Source organism: Gymnoscopelus microlampas (assembly GCF_963454915.1).
Source record: "Gymnoscopelus microlampas genome assembly, chromosome: 9".
Taxonomy (NCBI): domain Eukaryota; kingdom Metazoa; phylum Chordata; class Actinopteri; order Myctophiformes; family Myctophidae; genus Gymnoscopelus; species Gymnoscopelus microlampas.
Genome location: NC_139946.1, coordinates 40,653,455 through 40,672,805, shown reverse-complemented (window position 1 = coordinate 40,672,805; position 19,351 = coordinate 40,653,455). Strand labels below are relative to the sequence as shown.

The 19,351-nt window shown below is 42.6% G+C and overlaps 1 protein-coding gene across 4 annotated transcripts in view; it reads left to right on the top strand.

The window, feature by feature from the left end:
* The window catches only part of naaladl2 (N-acetylated alpha-linked acidic dipeptidase like 2), a 499,162-nt gene that overhangs the window by 163,505 nt on the left and 316,306 nt on the right, over positions 1–19,351 (top strand). For 3 of the 4 annotated variants that reach the window (XM_084067278.1, XM_084067277.1, XM_084067280.1), the window contains exons 4-5: positions 2,134–2,311; positions 6,852–7,049. In XM_084067278.1, coding sequence (XP_083923404.1) covers positions 2,134–2,311; positions 6,852–7,049 — 376 coding nt within the window. The remainder of the gene's footprint in view (positions 1–2,133; positions 2,312–6,851; positions 7,050–19,351) is intronic. The other variant, XM_084067279.1, reaches the window with a different exon arrangement.

The following is a 19,351-nucleotide window of genomic DNA, read 5'->3' as shown; positions in this document are numbered from 1 at the left end:
CGATAATCCAACGTACACATGGGAATATATATCTCTGTATTCTGACCATAGCGCTGTGTGAGCGGCTTATCCCTTAGGGCCCGCTGGGAGGGGCCTCAGGTATATTCACAGTTATACCGTTAAGTGAAAAGATTAGTTAACCCATTCAAGCCGGGAACGCATGCTGTGTTATTTTAGATTTATTTTGGCCATTCAAAAAATAGCAGATCTACAAGCTTATAGCGCGTCACCGAGTGCCGTGATGCAAATCGTTGAGAATTTGTGCAAATCTTTGAATATATATATTTTTTCAAGCGAACATCTTTAACTCAAATATTAGCTTCTGGGGGTTCCTGGAACAAAATGTCTTTAGATGGGGGTCCGTGGCCAAATACATATAATTTTGGGGGTCCTTGACCTGAAAAAGTTTGAGCACCAGCACCACTGATATAGCAACATACTTTTTTTTTAATAACTGTTAGGATTTAGAAGACATTTGTTGAATCCCCCAGAAGCAAACATTTGAGTTACAAATGTTTGCTTTAAAAATAAATATCTTCAAAGATTTGCATAAACAATTCAAGATTTAAAAAAAAATAGCAGATATACAAGCTCATAGCGCGGCACTCGGTGCCGCGCTATGAGCTTGTATATCTGCTATTTTTTTAATAGCCAAATAAATCTAAAAAATATGCGTTCCCGGTCTTAATGGGTTAACAAGGTCAGAAATAGCCATATGCAGTATAGGTCTCTCAAAACAGAGATGTCTTGTAACTGCATACATTGAGCGTTAAGCCTGATTTATACTTCTACTCTATATTGTGGGCTTATAGATCTGCTATTTCTCGTCTGTGACGCCATCGTAAGACAGAGCGTAAATTAGGCATTAGCGAGTGTGTGTGTGTGTGTGTGTGTGTGTGTGTGTGTGTGTGTGTGTGTGTGTGTATATGGCTTGCAATGGACCTGTCCTCCTTAACTACATAAGTCCGAAATTGTCTGGATTTAATTAATCTGATCGGATGAAATTGGTCACCTATACCTGAACATGCATTTTCTGTTTACCAAAGAGCTGGAGAGACGGGGAGTCCCCTGTTACGGAAACAAACACTAATGATTTCTATCAGAATATAGAGTTTTAACCAGTGGGAATTGAAGCTCATTTCCAGGCCCTCTTACATCATGCATTTCCTATTAATGGCCCCGCAGTGAATATGAGACATGATTCCACCATTCCTTGGAGCAGCCCCACATATTATACCATGACCTCAGGAAAAAAAAAATAATGATAATAAATGAATCATTAGATAAATAGATAAAGACATGAATACAAATAATGATAATAATTATTTGCACAGTAAAAGCATGTATGAGAGGGTAGCTGAGGCTTGCTTACACCGATCCCACATGGGGTCAGCGGCTAGTGCAAATGTAACCAAACTTGACAAACTTAACCAGTGTAGGCGATGAATAATGTGTCTTAAATAGATTGATGAATGTATCCTATCTATGGCATTATGCCGCCTGTCTCACTGTTTTTTTTTTTTTTTTTTTTTTTTTCAAATTGTGATGTGAGAAAAGAACACATTGTGTCAGAGGTGGTTGAGAGGGATACTTTATAAATAGGTTAATTTCACTTACACTTTAGTCATCCCTGTTGGGAAACATGAATTTGATCCGTTCTAGCAGTAAGGGTCAGTGGGTAACCTTTATCTATGATAGAGGGTAGAGCGTATTCACTATAGGGGTTTGGATTGAGAAATATTCACAGTATAAGTATAAATGATTTTCTGTGTCCAAAGCCTTTCATAAAAGGCTTATTGAACATTTTGAATAGAGCAGAGCATTTAAGGAGGCAGGACCACAAGATACATTCTCTAATAACCAATTAGTGTAAGTAAAATCATATGAAATCTTGGTCCAATATATAGTACATGAGCCAGATTAGCCACCTAAAAATGGTAAATTACCTGCCTTTTTGACTGTTTTTGAAATCTCTGAAAATAGCTGATCTGCAAGCTTCCAACGCATGGCCATGCAACGTTGAAAGTTTGCCTATTTATGACATGCCCAGAATAGTGGTTAATTGAGGTTTTTTTCAAGGGCCTGTTAATATACTGTATGGCTTGAACACCGCTGTGTGATGTCTTTGTGCAGGCTGTTCAGACCCTGGCCCTGACCCGGACCCTGAGATGATGGAACACATTCAGTCCTCCGTCTCCGTCTCTCCACATGGACGTTTTGAACGACTGCAGGAAGACCCCAACTACATCTCCCACTTCACCAGGAGCCCAGGCCATAAGGGCCAGTACAGGCTCCACTGTTTCCTGCTCAGGTAACTCCACAGATATAGCCATGACAGAAGTTTATATATATACGTACACATGCATACATACATATAATACCTTTTTTTTTTTCATAAATCAGTGCTATTGAACACCCTTTATGTCTGTGTGTTGGTTAAAAAAATATTGAACCAATCAAAAGTATAAAAAATTGCCTCTGACAAAAGCAGCTAACTCCATTGGATCCTCAAGCTTTCTGCTAAACCAGCTAACTGCACCAAAGGGGGGTGGAGTTAGCTGGTTTTGCTGCCTCCAGGCTCCACCCCCTTTTGACCTCCAACCTCATTGTGAGCTTGGAGGTCCATTCAGCTGTTCTTATCAATGAACAAAACCTCCTAACTCCACTTTTTTTTCATTTTCTGAAATGTTTGCATTTTGGAGTTAGCTGGTTTCTGCCCGACAGCAGAGACACACGCACACGCACACGCACACACACACACACACACACACACACACACACACACACACACACACACACACACACACACACACACACACACACACACTGTATAGCCCTTAACACATTGACTGCCATCGGCTAATCTCAGAACGTCCATCGTAGTGCCAAGCAATTTCTTACCTTTTTTGTTTTTTTGATTCCGTCATAGGCCCCGCTAAATCCGTTTAAAATCCGCGTTCATTTGGTTCGACACAAACACGGGACCCGACCGAACAAAACGCTGAAAACCGTGCGGCGATCCGACACTGCATTCTGGAGAACGAGAGGAAAACGCTAAAATGGTGGATGCGGTGAGAAAAACAACAAGCCAGAGATAATGGCGTCCAAAGTTGACCGCTAGACAGGAAACGGAGGCGGGAGAAAAACCGGAAACAGTATTATTTCGTTTCCGGTCCGCCCACTTCGAGACCGGAAGTGCAAAAAAAATCCGGAATCTGCACCTGCACGATTTAACATGGGAAAACTACGGGACTACGGGCTACGGGAACGGCAGTTAACGGTTGGATTTAACGGCCCGTAGGACTACGGGCCTGGCAGTGGATGTGTTAATCACTGTCACAGTCTCAAAGGGAGCAGAAACCTTGGAAACGATGACAAAAGTGCTGAGTGGGCAATAATACCCACATGCAAAACAAAAGAACAAAAGTTCATACTCATCCATACTCATAAAGTGACAGTAATAGTAACACATTATGCTCACTAGCATTACGGTATATTACTAATGAATAAAACACGGTGATGGATATCAAGGCGTCAAGGAAGTTCACAAGTGCTTGCCATTAAATATGGTTGCTGTCTGATGCAGATCAGTTAACCCTTTTAAGACCGGGAAACACATCTGAGTCACTTTAGATGTCTTTGGGCTATTCAAAAATAGCAGATATACAGTACAAGCTCATAGCGCGGCACCGAGTGCCGCGCTATGAGCTTGTATATCTGCTATTTTTTGAAAAATCATGGAAAGTTTGTGGAAATCTTTGAATATATGTTTTAAGACGTTTTTTTTTTTTTATTCCGATCTGTGCTTCTGGGGGGGTCCCTGGAACAAAATCTTTTGAGATGGGGGTCCGCGGCCAAATACATATCATTTTGGGGGTCCTTGACATGGAAAAGTTTGAGAGCCACTCATATAGCGACATACGTTTTTCAGAAAACTGTTAGAATTTAGAAGACATTTGTAGAATTCCCAGAAGAAAAGATTTGAGTTACAAATGTTTGCTTTAGAAATATATATTATTATACTCAAAGATTACCAAAACAATTCCACGATGAAAAAAAAAAAAGCAGATCTGCCGCGCTATGAGCTTGTAGATCTGCTTTATGAATAGCCAAATAAATCTAAAATGACACACAGATGCGTTCCCGTATTGAATGGGTTATGGACTGATGACTACTGCATGAAATCACATGGTAAGGATTAGCGTTAAATCATTACGGATGATGATCCTTCTTCTCCATGGGGACAGGGTCAGAATCACTCAGCTCATCTATCAGACCTATACAGTACAAAGCCATCTATTGATTAGGTTAATAAGGTCAAGCATGATTATGTCGTCAGTTTCACCAGGCATTGGGTCGCAGACTCGCAGGGGGAAAGAAGCCCACTCAACTGGCTAAATGCTTGGACTGTTAGCCTTAAGTGATCATTTGGAGCTACCTCTGCAAGTGTCAATACGTAGATTGTTAGAGCTGTCAGTTAACCCACTCAATCCGAGAACGCATACTTTGTCATTTTGGCTATTCAAAAAAATTGCTGATATACAAGCTCATAGCGCGACTGTGAGCTCGTAGATCTTCATTTTTTATTTTTTTATGTACTTTTTTAATGTGTGCAAATCTTTGTATATATATTTTTTTAAAGCGAACATTTGTAACTGGCAAATGTCTCAACAAATAGCTTAATTTTTCAGAAAAACTGTTGTTGCTATATCAGTGTTGTCGATAAACCGTGTTGTTCCAGGGACCCCCCAGAAGCAAAGATTTGAGTTAAAAATGTTGTTCACAAAAACATATTTGTGTTCAAAGATTAGCTCAAATTTTCTAATTTTTTCAAAAAATATCAGATCTACAAGCTCGTAGCTATGAGCTTCTATATCTGCTATTTTTTGAATGGCCAAAGTATAAAATAATGGTTTAAGAGGTTATACACAGATGCGTTCCCGGTCTTAATGGGTTAAGAGAGCTGGTCACAAGGGCCAACACAGCCTCCAGGTAACTGCAGTTTATCAAACTCAAGGCAGAGAAAGGGATGCACCGTGGAGCGCGTTATCTCCAACAGGCCTAGGCCTAGGCATTATCTCCAACAGGGCCTACCCAGGTCTTAGTAAGAGGCAGGATATGACATCGGCAGGTGGGCTTGTTAGAATATTATCGTTGCGATAATGAGTTGCAGACGATATCTAATGACATTATCGCCGATTATGTTACACTACTAAGTGCTCGCATTAGTTTTATCCAAGTGTGTCCTGTGGCTGCCGCACGCCACTGCTAAGTGTGTGCTTGTGTTGTGTTGACTGGAGGATAAATCAAGCCGTAAGCTGAAAAGCTTACGGCTTGATTTATACTTAGTCGAATATAGCCAATCTACAAGCTAACAACAAATCACAATATGATGCGTTGTGAGCTTATAGATTAGCTATTTTCAGTACGTGTGAATTATAATCTGACTAGGTCGGTGTATCGTGGCCTGTAGCCTCTCTGTTCTCTCTCTCTCTCTCTCTCTCTCTCTCTCTCTCTCTCTCTCTCTCTCTCTCTCTCTCTCTCTCTCTGTGTTTTTGTTGTAGGGCACATGTGTGCGGGACACAGTAGGACTTGCAGTCTTTCTGCGGTGTGTGCGTGCGTGCGATATAGTAATATATGAGATTAGCCATAGATTCACACAGCCAGAGGGGTGAAGACATAACCTCTGCCCCTGCCTTCGGTCTGACATAAATATGGTCTCTCTCCCTTATACTTTCAAAACGGCAGATTCCATAGAATTCACTTGCCCTTATACATGCTGAAGGCAGTGGTGTAAAGTAACCAAGTACATTTACTCAAGTGCTGTACTTAAGTACAATTTTGAGGTGCTTTTACTTTACTGGAGTATTTCCAGTTGTCTATACTTTTACTTCTACTCCACTACATCTCAGAGGCAAATACTTTTACTCCACTACAATTATTTGAAAACGTTAGTTGCTTTGCAGTTATACATTATTACATTATAAAACAAACATTAACCACTATTTTCAAACATTTTAGTACTTTTACTTTTGTTACTTTAAGTACTTTTTCCTCCACTGGTGAACACTGATGATAACCTCTGCCCCTGCCTTCGGTCTGGCAGAGATAAATATGGTCTCTCTCCCTTATACTTTCAAAACGGCAGATTCCATAGAATTCACTTGCCCTTAATACATTTAGACCGGGAACACATCTGTGTGTAATTTTTAGATTTCTTTGGGCTATTCAAAAATAGCAGATATACAAGCTCATAGCGCGGCACCGAGTGCTGCACAACGAGCTTGTAGATCTGCTATTTTTTGAAAAATTGTGAAAATGTGTGCAAATCTTTTTTTCTGTAGCGCACATTTTTAACTCTGTTACAACTTCTGGGGGGTCTCTGGAACAAAATATTTTGAGATAGGGGTCCGCGGCCCGAATTCATATAATTTTGGGGGTCCTTGACATAAAAAAAGTTTGAGAACCACAGATTATATAGTTTATTTTTAAACTAGGATTTAGAAGACATTTGTAGAATCCCCCCAGAAGCAACGATTTGAGTTACAAATGTTCGCTTTAAAAAAATATATTTATTCAAAGATTTGCTAAAATGTTCACGATTTTTCAAAAAATAGCAGATATACAAGCTCATAGCGCGGCACTCGGTGCCGCGCTATGAGCTTGTAGATCTGCTATTTTTGAATAGCCCAAATAAATCTAAAAAATGACACACAGATGCGTTCCCGGTCTTAAAGGGTTAATACATGCTGAAGGGAGATTGCTATAGCATCTCTCCAATATCCTTTTTTTTTTTTTGCTGGATTTTGACTCGGTTCTCATCTTTTTTTCCTCATGCCCGTCCCTCTTAGGTACCTCCTGGTGGGCATGGGGCTCTTCATCCTGGGGCTGCTGATAGGCTGGTTCGCTCACACGCCAGCCGCCGCCAAACCACGTGTCCCTCCGTCGGACAGCTCTGATCTGCTGGAGGTCCCTCCGTCGGACAGCTCTGATCTGCTGGAGGAGCTGCTGAGAGGAATCACAGCTGACAAAATAGAGGCTCTTCAAAGGTAGGCCTTTCCACCCCACACTGTCAAAGAGATGATACTAATCCTATAAGAGTATGGCTTTAAAATGAAAGGAATTCAAGAAGTCAGTCATAGGCATGTTACAGTACAACCCTCTTTCCCAGCAGCTAAAGCCCCACATACCCTAAAAACCCTTGAAATGACTTGCATTAAATGGTGGTAAATATAGGCTACAGTACGTGTATGTCTTGGTAAATAGATACTACATAAAGTACATGGGAGAAGAAAAAAAACATACAGAAACAACACGTTTTATTTGAATCCTGCTATCCCAGAAATCTAATATCTACCTCCCATCTAAAGAGTGGGTGGTAAAGGACAATATGCTGGTCAAGGACAATATCATGCTTCTGAGGTTCAGGCAGAGCTACACAAGCACAGTGCAACTCTGTTGAGATTTGTGATTTTGCTGTAGCGTGGATGTATCATCTAAACTAAAGTATACAGCAGTACAGGTAAGATCAAGGGCTACAGTGTATATATTTTAATAAAATGTATTAAGGTCAAGTAGAAAGACCCAGTTCTTTGTAAAAAAAAAAGATGAATTGTACATTTAGCACTCTGTCTCAGGAGGAGGAGTGTGTACGTGTGTGGCTTTGATCCTACAGTAACTAGCCTTTTTACTGTAGCAACCATGGCAACCCCAGGCAATGAATCAGCGCAGCAGTGCTTTGGGCTTCTTATTCACGGGGACGGGGTTGACCTGTCATTTTATGTGAGAACTGCGGAATAATATTTCCCAAACACAGTTGAAAAGGTGCAACATGCTCGCAACGTGGATGTAAAATGCTTTGTTTTCTTTTTTCTTTTATGCACAGTGACATGCTCAATGTTAATGTATCAACTTTGTCTTTTTAGTTATTATTATTTATACACTCTCAGAGTGATATTAACACTCAGGACTTAACTGTGGGTTCCTCCACGGTCCCATTTCAACAACAAAAAACTGGAAGTGCTTTAGCAGACCTTTCTTTTTAAATGTGCATCATTTTGGCCTAACTGACCCAGGAGGTGTTGGTGTGTACTGTATGTGTGTGTGTGTGTGTGTGCTCGCGATCAAGCGTGTGTACAGTGTCGTTATTACTTTGCTATAGGTTAATGCTTACACCCCAGCCTAGTGAGCTGAGATAGTCTAGAATGGGACATACTGTCGGAGAACAGGATTCAATTGCACTTTGTCACAAACACAATCTCTTTCGCAACCACACACACCATTTACGTTTGGGACCCTGTATTGGCCCAGCGAGTGTGGACCAACAGAATGTGGCTGCTCTCTGCTGATCTCCTACTCCAGTGGTTTTCAACCAGTGGTCCAGGGACCACCAGTGGTCTCATGGGGGGGGACAGGGGGTCCCCAGCAAAATGAGTTAACATAGTGTCACAATCCTACCACTTAGCTCTGCTATTCAAAAATAGCAGATATACAAGATCATAGTGCGGCACAGAGTGTCGCACTATGAGCTTGTAGATCTGCTATTTTTTGTAACATCTTGAAAATATGTGCATATCTTTGAATATATAAACATTTTTAACTCAGATCTTTGCTTATGAGGGTCCCTGGCACAAACATTTTCAGATGGGGGTCTGCGGCCAAATGTATATCAATTTAGGGGTCCATGGCATGAAAAAGGTTGAAAACCACTGTCCTACTCTGTCCTCCCCTCACTTGTGACCAAGAGATACCCTGCTGATACTTGACCTCTTTACTTGAGGCAGGATCAGTGGCATAGCTTTCATACGGTTGCTGGGTTGTGAGAACCCATACGCGGGATTTCACAGCAAGGTGGCCACCCTGCTGGCGAGGAATTTGTATTTATTTCCGTTCCTCTTAGCACCAAACGGCGTGGAGAAAGTAAAAGACAGAACTATCGCCGAAAAGTGCCGAAATTTAGAAGCAGCGGCTGCTGAAGGAGCGCTAAAACAGTGACGGAGAGCTAAAACAGTCCGCTTCACACTCTAACTGCAAACTGATCCAGTGAGAGCTATAGGTCTCAGACCGATAATGCCACCAGGACCACATCATCTGCAAAAAAAAAGCAGTGATGCAATCCCCAGCCCACCAAACTCTCCGCAGACCCTCTCCATTACTGCTGTGCCTCGAGATCCTGTCCGTGAATATATCACACACAGGATAGGTGACAATGTGCAGCCTTGGCGGAGGCCAACCTCCACCGCAAACAAGTCTGACATACCGTTCTGTTGAATAAGCTCTCGCTTTGGGGCGTACAAAGATTGGACGGCCCTCAATAAGGTCCCCCTCACCACAGCACCTCCCACAGTATCCAAATCCACAAAACACATCTACACCAGATAGTCATATTCATTCCCAGGCCCTCTCCAAGATCCCTGCAAAAGTTAACCCATTAAGACCTGAGGCCGATTCAAAAAATGTTTTCTAAATCCTAACATTTTGAAAAAAATATAAAAAATATTTTTTTCACGATTTTTCAAAAAATAGCAAATCTACAAGCTCATGGCGCGGCACTCGGTGCCGCGCCATGAGCTTGTATATCTGCTATTTTTGAATAGCCAAAGAAATCTTAAGTGACACAGATGCGTTCCAGGTCTTAATAAGCGTTAGTCCGTTGTTGAGACAGTGTGAAGTTAACAATAAATGCCATGTTTATGCTATGATTTGTCAGGCTCCGTTTGGAGGCCATTGTTTTGCCATTGTGTTGTACGACAAAATATATAGGGCTTAAGTGTTCTTTGTTTGTTTGTTTACACATTGAGGCGGTTAGGCCCTATCTATTCCACATTTAAAACAATTTTCATCAAGATGGCAAGTGATGTCAGGATTAGGGAAAGTGTATTGTTTTTCCCATTCAGAGATATTGAATGAAAGAGGCACAACTAATCTACTTTATCTAGCCGTCTGTAAGCGGCTTTGCTGACTATCCTCTCTACCATATTTTCGCAGCGGTTTGCAAACTAGTTAACTTGAGTCTGTTGCATCGCTCACACCAGCAACACGTTGTAGGCGGCATGATTTCATTTTCTTGCATCACATTTTCTTTTCTGTATCATTCCAAATGGTAAAATAAGTGGTAGCCTGTCTCTGTGATAATTTAAGAGACAAGCTGTGGAAAAGCTGGCTCTTAGATTTGTCAAGCCACTTATCATGCCTGGAAACTATACGCAGATCCCTTGTACTGTAAGTTTTGGTCCATTTGTGTCTCTCACACAATCTCTGTTAAAGAGCGGTACTGTGGGAAGCACTGCTGTCTGTCTATCTAGTCAGCTCAATACTATCTCTCTCTCTCTCTCTCTCTCTCTCTCTCTCTCTCTCTCTCTCTCTCTCTCTCTCTCGCTCTCGCTCTCTCTCACTACTACTACTACTAACTAAACACCCTGACTCTACTTGTCTGTCGGTCTGAATACTCAAACATCCAGCCTGTCAACCTGTTTGTCTGGCCATCTCATCACTGATAAGCTTAGCAGATAAGCCTGTCCTTCTAGCCGAGTAGCCCCAAGGGACTGATCTAAGTGGAGGAAGAAGCGATGAAAGACTTGGGCCGGCAGAGATGGACAGAGAGAAGTAGACGCGGCAGGAGTGAATAAGAAATTAGATTGGAAGGAACGAGGAGTTGTGTACCGCAATAAAAAATATGGTGCAGTGTCTAAGAGAGAGAGATACAGTACATGACAATGACAGATAATTAAGCTACTTTAGAAAGTGTAGAGAGCTTGTTGTTGAGAGACTAGGAGAGATAGTAGAGAGAGAAACGAGCTGTGTGTGTGTGTGTGTGTGTGTGTGTGTGTGTGTGTGTGTGTGTGTGTGTGTGTGTGTGTGTGTGTGTGTGTGTGTGTGTGTGTGTGTGTGTGTGTGTGTGTGTGTGTGTGTGTGTGCGCGCGCGCGTGTGTGCGCAGTGGGGTTGCGGGTACAGTAGATGCAGGGACTGTCGATTGACAATCTAGGAGGTTACAGATCTGCAATTTCCCCAGAACTCTGTGTTTCTACAGCTGATACGGCTGAGCATAACAATGTTATTTCTTCACAATATCGTATTGATTATCCAGCCCTCCGTATCGATACGTATACATCACAGGCAGTACTCTCTGTTTATCTCTCCCTCACGCCCAAAGGGAGAAGTTTGCCCAAACAGATTTATGACAGATTGCCCTCGGGGGCAAACCTATCCCATGTGCGTCATGCATGCGTTATCGTTCCCCTAGCCCACAGGGACGGTTCTTCATGCCTTTCCAAACGGAGGTTCCAAATGGCACACAACACACTTAATCCATATAGTGATACAAGCAATCATAAATTAATATCATATCCAGAAATATTGCCAGATGGGTCACGGAATGTATCTTCTTGTGCACACATAATGGAATTAATTAATGACTATACCCGGGAGGAACGATCCCATTGGCTGTTGATATCCCATAAGGGTTTACCCCGGAGGGGTGGCACTGTAATTGGCTAGCTATTTGTTTGTCAAACAACTGCTGATTGAGTATGATAATTGTGGGAGTTTCAAGAGGGGGAATTCCTGCTCAGCTAAAATTCTGTTTGAATGCTGTCTGTAGCGTTTACATAATGCAGAGTGTTGAAAGCTAGTTGTGTCTTTTAGCATATCTCTGCTGTCCGGCAGAAACCAGCCAACTCCAAAATGTTCATTTTTCACGAAAAAAGTTGAGTTAGGAGGTTTTGTTCAATGCTTCAAATGTGGATGTTTATACAAATAAGCTATGCATTCTATAGTGTGGAATGCTTCACGCACATCTTCAGCCCGGCAACACTGAAGATCTATACCAGTGGTCCTTGAGGGCGTACCAGGTGGTCCCCAGCTAAATGATGGATAGTCGTTAACCAAATTGACCCTTACAAATCTTTAACTCTTGAGAGCGTAAAATGAAACCAAATGGACCCGTAAGGGTCCATTTGGTTTAACAATAATTTAGAGTTAAATTATTGTTAAACATCTAATTACTTAATTAAAGAATTGTTATTTTGATCAACGTTTGCTTGTCATCTCTCCTATGGTAGGCTTCCACATCAATACAGCATGGAATTGTGGACAAAATCTTATCCAACGATAACAACATATTCTTAAGTTTTGGGTCCGAGAGTCTAAATCTCATCAATTTGTGGTCCGTGGCTCAAATGCCGAATAAATAATGGACCTTGATATGAAAGGTTTTGAAAACCACTGGTCTATGCAATTGCCATAGTTTTGAGGTGGATACCTAAGAGAAGTGTTGCATATTCAGGTGAAATACAGTATATGCTCACAATGGCTCCTTCTGTCCCTGAGTTTTGGAATAAAACGTGGTTAAGGTTGCAGAACATTTATTATGTCACAATTAAGTTGACCTTCCGGATGTAAAATGTAATTACTTCACCATTTTATCCTGTTGGACGATTTTTGTGGAATTCTGTCATAATTAGCATATGAATTATTGAGTTACAAAACGGGTTTTGTGAGGTCACATTCAGTGAAATTCTAATCGGTTCATCTTTTAGTCCAACTGGAAGTTTGTGCCAGATGTATCTAGTTGGTACATTTACTTAAGTACAATACTGTACAATTTTGAGGTATTTGCACTTTACTGGAGTGTTTCCAATCTCCAATATTTTTTACTTCTACTCCACTACATCTCAGAGGCAAATATTGTACTTTTACTCCACTACATTTATTTGAAAACTTAAGTTACTTTGCAGATATCAATTATTATAAAACATTATATAATTGTGGAAATATATAAAGTAAAGTTGGGATCGACTGGGTGACTAAAGGTTGGGACTGAATGGGTCATTCATCCCCTTATATAGGTTTCTGGGCATCCTGCCATGATGCCCCTTGCGGTGTTATCCATCTATGGCTAATACTGGCAAATATGCCATGAATGTTCTTTACAGCTGCCCCACGGATTTCCGATGGAAATACGTAAAAATCCAAGAATATGTCCTTGCATATGCCGCTAGTATTTGCCTGTGCCTCCCTCTTTGTCTGCTCCGCATGTTTGACCCATCATACATTACTTGAGGTAGTGATGGGGACATTTGGATGAGGTTTCTTCATGGAGGTTTAATTATATATTCTTGATAATGCTTTCCATGTTCTCAATGACGCTTTGCATGGGGTGGGCCGCCGCCCCCATGAAGCTGTGAAGTTCTCAGATCCACGTGTCTAACTGTGGGCTCTCTGGTGGCCTCTATGGGTTGGGCCTCCCTTTGGTCTCCATGGCTCTTGTACCCGAAGGTAGAGCAGCAGTGACTAAGGAGGTGGGGCCAGGGTTGCCAGATATGTTTATTATAATTTCCAGGCAAGATTTTATTTGAAAATAGCAGATCTACAAGCTCACAACGTGTCGCATTGCGACGCGTTGTGAGCTTGTAGATCTGCTATTTTCAAATGATAAAGTGCTCATGTGGTCCATAGTCGCTTCTTTTGGGCTGGTTTTCCTAGACCTGGTTGCTTGTTTCACTCACAGAATCTGGCAGCACTGTCAGTAGGTATATATTGAACTTTCAGGCCATCAGGCTGAGGTAGTGGACCACTTTCCAACTCGCCCCCCTTGACCTCCTCCACGGGGAAACCTGATCTTCCTCTTCTGGCATTACGCCGCCCCACGGATTTCCGGTGGAAATACGTAAAAACTCAAGAACACCTTCTGGTACTTTCCGTCCTTTCTCTCCTCTTCCCCTTTCTTTCATTTTTTTTTCTCCTTTTATTTTATTTTTTTATTTTCTATTTCAAGAAATGCTTCCAGAATTGGTTCAGCAAGGACTTGGCTATGTCTCCATCTTCGTCTGCCCAGCATTTCTGACTCGTCATACAGTAATGATGCATCCCGCCGCCCCATAAGGAGGATGTTTGATGACACGGGTCTCCACCTTCGGTGGTCTTCCGACAGGCCCGTGATCCTTCTCTCCCTGGCCATGCCTCACGACTTTCGGTCGTTTCCAGAACCACCAGTGTACATTTCCTCCGTGGATCTGTCCCTGTTTCATTCTTTCCCACGGTTGCATGCCATGAAGCACGTCCAGATGAACACAGCCACAGTGTGCACATTTCATCCGCAGATCGCAGTCCCTTGCCTTACGTTCCATCTCAAATCCTAGCCATTTTGCCAAATCTGGAAGAGACGGGATCAGGATGTGTTCAGTGTGGGCGAACCTGCGGAACGTCACCCCTACGTCAGATGGCAGTCTGTCCAGGAGCTGAGTAACGTACTTTCCGCAGACCAGCTCTACTCCTCCTGCCCTCCCTGCCTTTGAGAGCAAGCCCACCGATGCCCGAACCTTCAGAGCGAATGTTCGGAATGCCTCGTTATCTTCCTCCCTGATTCGCGGACCCCGTATAAGGTCAGAGATGCGCTGCAGGGCCACTTGATGAGGACCAAACTGCTTCGCCAGGGCCGACATAGTTCTCGAGTAGGGATTAGATGAGATGAAGCTGTGTATGATTCTGCCACCAAACAGGCCTCTTCCAGCTTCAGATGGTCACGTAGGATGCGGAACTTGAACCTCTCTGGGGTGTTGGGAGGGAAGGCAACCTCCAAAGCTCCACTTAATTGCTCGAATACCCTAGGGTCTGGGGAGTCGAAGACCGGTATGCTGGGTGCAGGTCCCCGATATGTCATCTCCCCTAGATAGTTATGTCGCCGGTCGATTGGGGATCTCGACTGGTGCCTCATTGCTGTCCGATGGGACTGTTGAGACCGCTGTCGGTGCCTCCGGGCCGCCTGGCGGGACCGCCGCCTGGGCCTAGAGTATCTTCTCCTGCCGGATGGATCCCGGTCTGATGAAGAAGAACTATTTCTGGAACGATCACGTCGCCGCCCAGCGTTCCGTTCTGGAGAGTAACTCAGACCTCTGAGGGGCTCGTGATCCCGCCTTGGGCCCGTCGGGGATCTCTCAGAGGAGCTACTGGTCTCGGTAGAGGAAGGACTGTATCTGACATGCCTGGAACGATCCATGGTCGGAGCCAATGGTGTTAAGGAGTTAATGTCTCTCTGGGTCGCTGTTGGAACTCTACCCCACCAAGGCATGTCGAGCCTTTTATACCGTTGGCTGCGGCTCTAATGTCACTGCAGTGATGTCAGGTAGTGTCAGGCATCTCCATATATGGAGCGGCCTATGTCAGTTATGCCCAAATCTAGGACTATGACGTCAGTCCTAGACATTTCGGTTATCTCCATATATGGAGTTCCGGGAGGGGTTCTCTGATGTCAGAGCTAGCTATACCAGGTATCTCCATGTATAGCCGTCTAGGAGATTTCTATGATGTCAGACTTGGGGAGGTTGGTTGTCTCCATCTATGGGGATCTCCATATGTGTGAAAGTTGGGATCGACTGCGTCACTAAAGGTCGGGACTGAATGGGTCATTCATCCCCTTATATAGGTTTCTGGGCATCCTGCCATGATCCCCCTTGCGGTGTTATCCATCTATGGTTAACACTGGCAAATATGCCCTGAATGTTCTTTACACATTAATTAACCACGTTAGCCCTATTGTATACCTAGGCAATTGAAAATAGCCAACCTACAAGCTCACAATGTGCTGCATCGCGACGTGTTGTGAGCTTGTAGATCTGCTATTTTCAAACATTTTAGTACTTTTACTTTTGGTACTTTAAGTACATTTTGATACCAATACTTTTGTACTTTTACTCAAGTAAATTTTGAAATCCGGACTTTAAATTGTTTAAACAGAGTGCTTCTACATTGCAGTATTGATACTTTTACTTAAAACTTTTAAGTACCTTTTTCCACCACTGGATGAATGGTCAGTACGGATAGACACGCGAACAATCTGAAAACACCGTGCCCCCGGCCATGGCTTTTGATGGCGGACACAACACATAAAGAGCCATGTGTGGGTTCCGCGTGGGAGTGGAGAGTAAATAGAAAAGTATCTAAACTAGATCTACTCCTGATTTGCCACAGTTCAGTTACCACATACACTTATGGTTGCAAATGGCTTCACTGTTCTTTTAGTAAACAAGAAATTGATTTTTTTCTTCTCTGCCGCATGTCCACTTAAATCACGCAAAAGTTTCGTAATTAGTTTTCTCAGAGAGGAATGCGTAATGTCACGGATTGAAGTAGTAATGAGTAGTCTGTAGTATATAACGATGTTCAAGTAATTAACCCATCAAGACCAGGAACGCACCTGTGTGTCATTTTTAGATGTCTTTGGCATTTCAAAAATAGCAGATATACAAGCTCATAGCGCGGCACTCGGTGCCGCGCTATGAGCTTGTAGATCTGCTATTTTTGAAAGATTGTGACATTGTCTTAAAATATTTTTTTTCAAAAAACTGTTAGGATTTAGAAAACATTTTTAGAATCAGCCTAAGGTCCTAAAGAGTTAAGTAACTCGCCCAACATTACAAATGGTATCATGTAGGGCCATACTGTATTGAGATATGAATTGTATCGTGATACGTATTGCATCGCAAGGTGCTTGCTAGTACCCAGCAGTCCTCTCCTATCTGACACAGGCAGACAGGCCTGACTGCCAACAGACACACACACGCACACACACGCACACACACACACACACACTCACACACACACACACACACACACACACACACACACACACACACACACACACACACACACACACACACACAGGCACGTGCACACGCACAGAGTGAGGAACTCACACTCTGTGAAAGATTTCCAAGAGTGCAAGTCTGGTTTGTTTCCTTCTAGCCCATTAAGGCCGGGAGCGCATCTGTGTGTCATTTTACGATTACTTTGGCTATTAAAAAATAGCAGATATACAAGCTCATAGCGCGGCACCGAGTGCCGCGCTATGAGCTTGTATATCTACTATTTTTGAAAAATGGTGAAAATGTGTGCAAATCTTTGAATACATTTATTTTTTTAAGCGTTAGGATTTAGGATTTTAGACCTCAGGTCTTAATGGGCTAGACAGGCACTGCTTCAGAGAGCAGGGAAGAGGGACAGACAGGGAGAGAAGAGGTGGCGGGGATACACACTAGTATACAGTGCAGTACAGATACACACACAGACACTTAACCCATTGAATCCGGGAACGCATCTATAAATGTCTTCTAAATCCTAACATTCTTCTGAAAAACATATGTTGCTATATCAATGGTGCTCAAACCTTTTAATGTCAAGAACCCCCAAAATGATATGTATTTGGCCGCCGACCCCCATCTCAACATATGTAGTTACAGGGACCCCCAGAAGAAAATATTTGAGTTTTAAAAGAAATATATATATTCAAAGAAAATAACATTTTCAAGATTAAAAAAAATAAATAGCAGATCTACAAGCTCATAGCGCGGCACTCGGTGCCGCGCTATGAGCTTGTAGATCTGCTTTTTTTGAATAGCTAAAGTATAAAATAATCTAAAGAAATCTAAAATGACACAGATGCGTTCCCGGATTTATTGGGTTAAAGAGGTGGAGATGTTTTTTAAACGCAGACACAACCCTCTGTCGAGTCAACATTGTTTTCTCCAGCTCAGCGATCATGGGACGCCATATAGTGGATGTGTCACTATAGCAGATAACTGGCTTTGCCCACAGAGCTGAGACAAACTAAATCTGTCACCATATGTGTCCGGCTCTCCGCCTTCCATTATTCATTTTCACACGTTCATAGATTATTTCAAGGAGCTAGTGTACGTGTACGAGAAAGTGTGTGTGTGTGTGTGTGTGTGTGTGTGTGTGTGTGTGTGTGTGTGTGTGTGTGTGTGTGTGTGTGTGCGTGTGCGTGTGCGTGTGCGTGTGTGTGTGTGTGTGCAGTGCACCGTGCATTACTATCTGTTTGGGGACCGAATCCCCGCAATAATAAGTAATAATACCAGTCTAAAGACCCACAAGACATTTGTGACTGGGTCCGGAAGTATGTGGGTGATTTTAGTGTTGTTTTGCCTTATTAACACAGTTTGATTGTTAACCCATTTAGACCGGGACAGAAGTGTCATTTTTAGATGTCATTGGCTTTTTCAAAAATAGCAGATATACAAGCTCATAGCGCGGCACCGAGTGCAGCGCCATGAGCTTGTATATCTGCTATTTCTGAAAAATCGTTAACATATTTTGTGCAAATCTTTGAATATATATTTTTAAAGCGAACATTTGTAACTCAAATCTTTGCCTCTGGGGATTCTACAAATGTCTTCTAAATCCTAACATTTAAACAAATATTTTAAAACAATATGTTGCTATAATGGTGGTTCTCAAACTTTTTCATGTCAAGGACAACTAAAATGATATGTATTTGGCCGCGGACCCCCATCTCAAAATATTATTTTCTAGGGACCCACATAAGCAAAGATTTGAGTTACAAATGTTCACTTTAAAAATATATACAGTATATACTCAAATATTTGCACAGATTTTCATGATTTTTCATTGCCAAAAAAACGTGCGTGCGTGCGTGCGTGCGTGCGTGCGTGCGTGCGTGCGTGCGTGCGTGCGTGCGTGCGTGCGTGTGTGTGTGTGTGTTGCGCGCGCGTGCGCACATTTGTTTGTTTGTCATAAGTGACAGCAGGATAAGAGGTCTCTCCTCTGTATTAGAAGGCCGTTGTATCGCACACTTATTTGTATTGATCCATACACACCCTGCGAATATCAATTCAACTTTGTATATGTGTGTATGCACACACACACACACACACACACACACACACACACACACACACACACACACACACACACACACACACACACACACACACACACACACACACACACACACACACACACACACACACAGAGGAATTCAAGGATATCAATTTTGCTATGTGGCCAATGGCCATCGATCTCACACTGTATCCTCGTAATGAAGTCCACCATTGAATGAGCAGTACACTTGCTGACTCAGCAACCCCCACGCTCTCTCTCTCTCTATGCCTCTCTCTGTCTCTCTGTCTCTCTCGCAGTCTCTCTCTATCTGTCTCTGTCTCTGTCTGTCTCTCTCTCTGTCTCTGTCTCCGACTCTCTCTTTCTCTCATATTGTGTATCTGTTTGCAATGTATTTGGGCCACAACCCCCCCTTATTCTGAACACAATTCTGTCATTCAAATATGCAAAAATCTGACGTTAATTCCTTGTGTCAATATTATGTTTTTATCGCCAGTCTTGGCTTCTGGCTAATGGATGCAGATGTGTTCATTATGATTACTGGCGTGTGAACAGTTCAATGGGAGAGAGAGGAGCGGGTCCTCTGACCACAGATGGCCACATTTGATGGACACATGTTTGCTTTAGCAGGTGTTAGCAGATATACAAGCTCATTGTGCACCATTGCTCATTGTGCACCGAGTGCTGTGCTATGAGCTT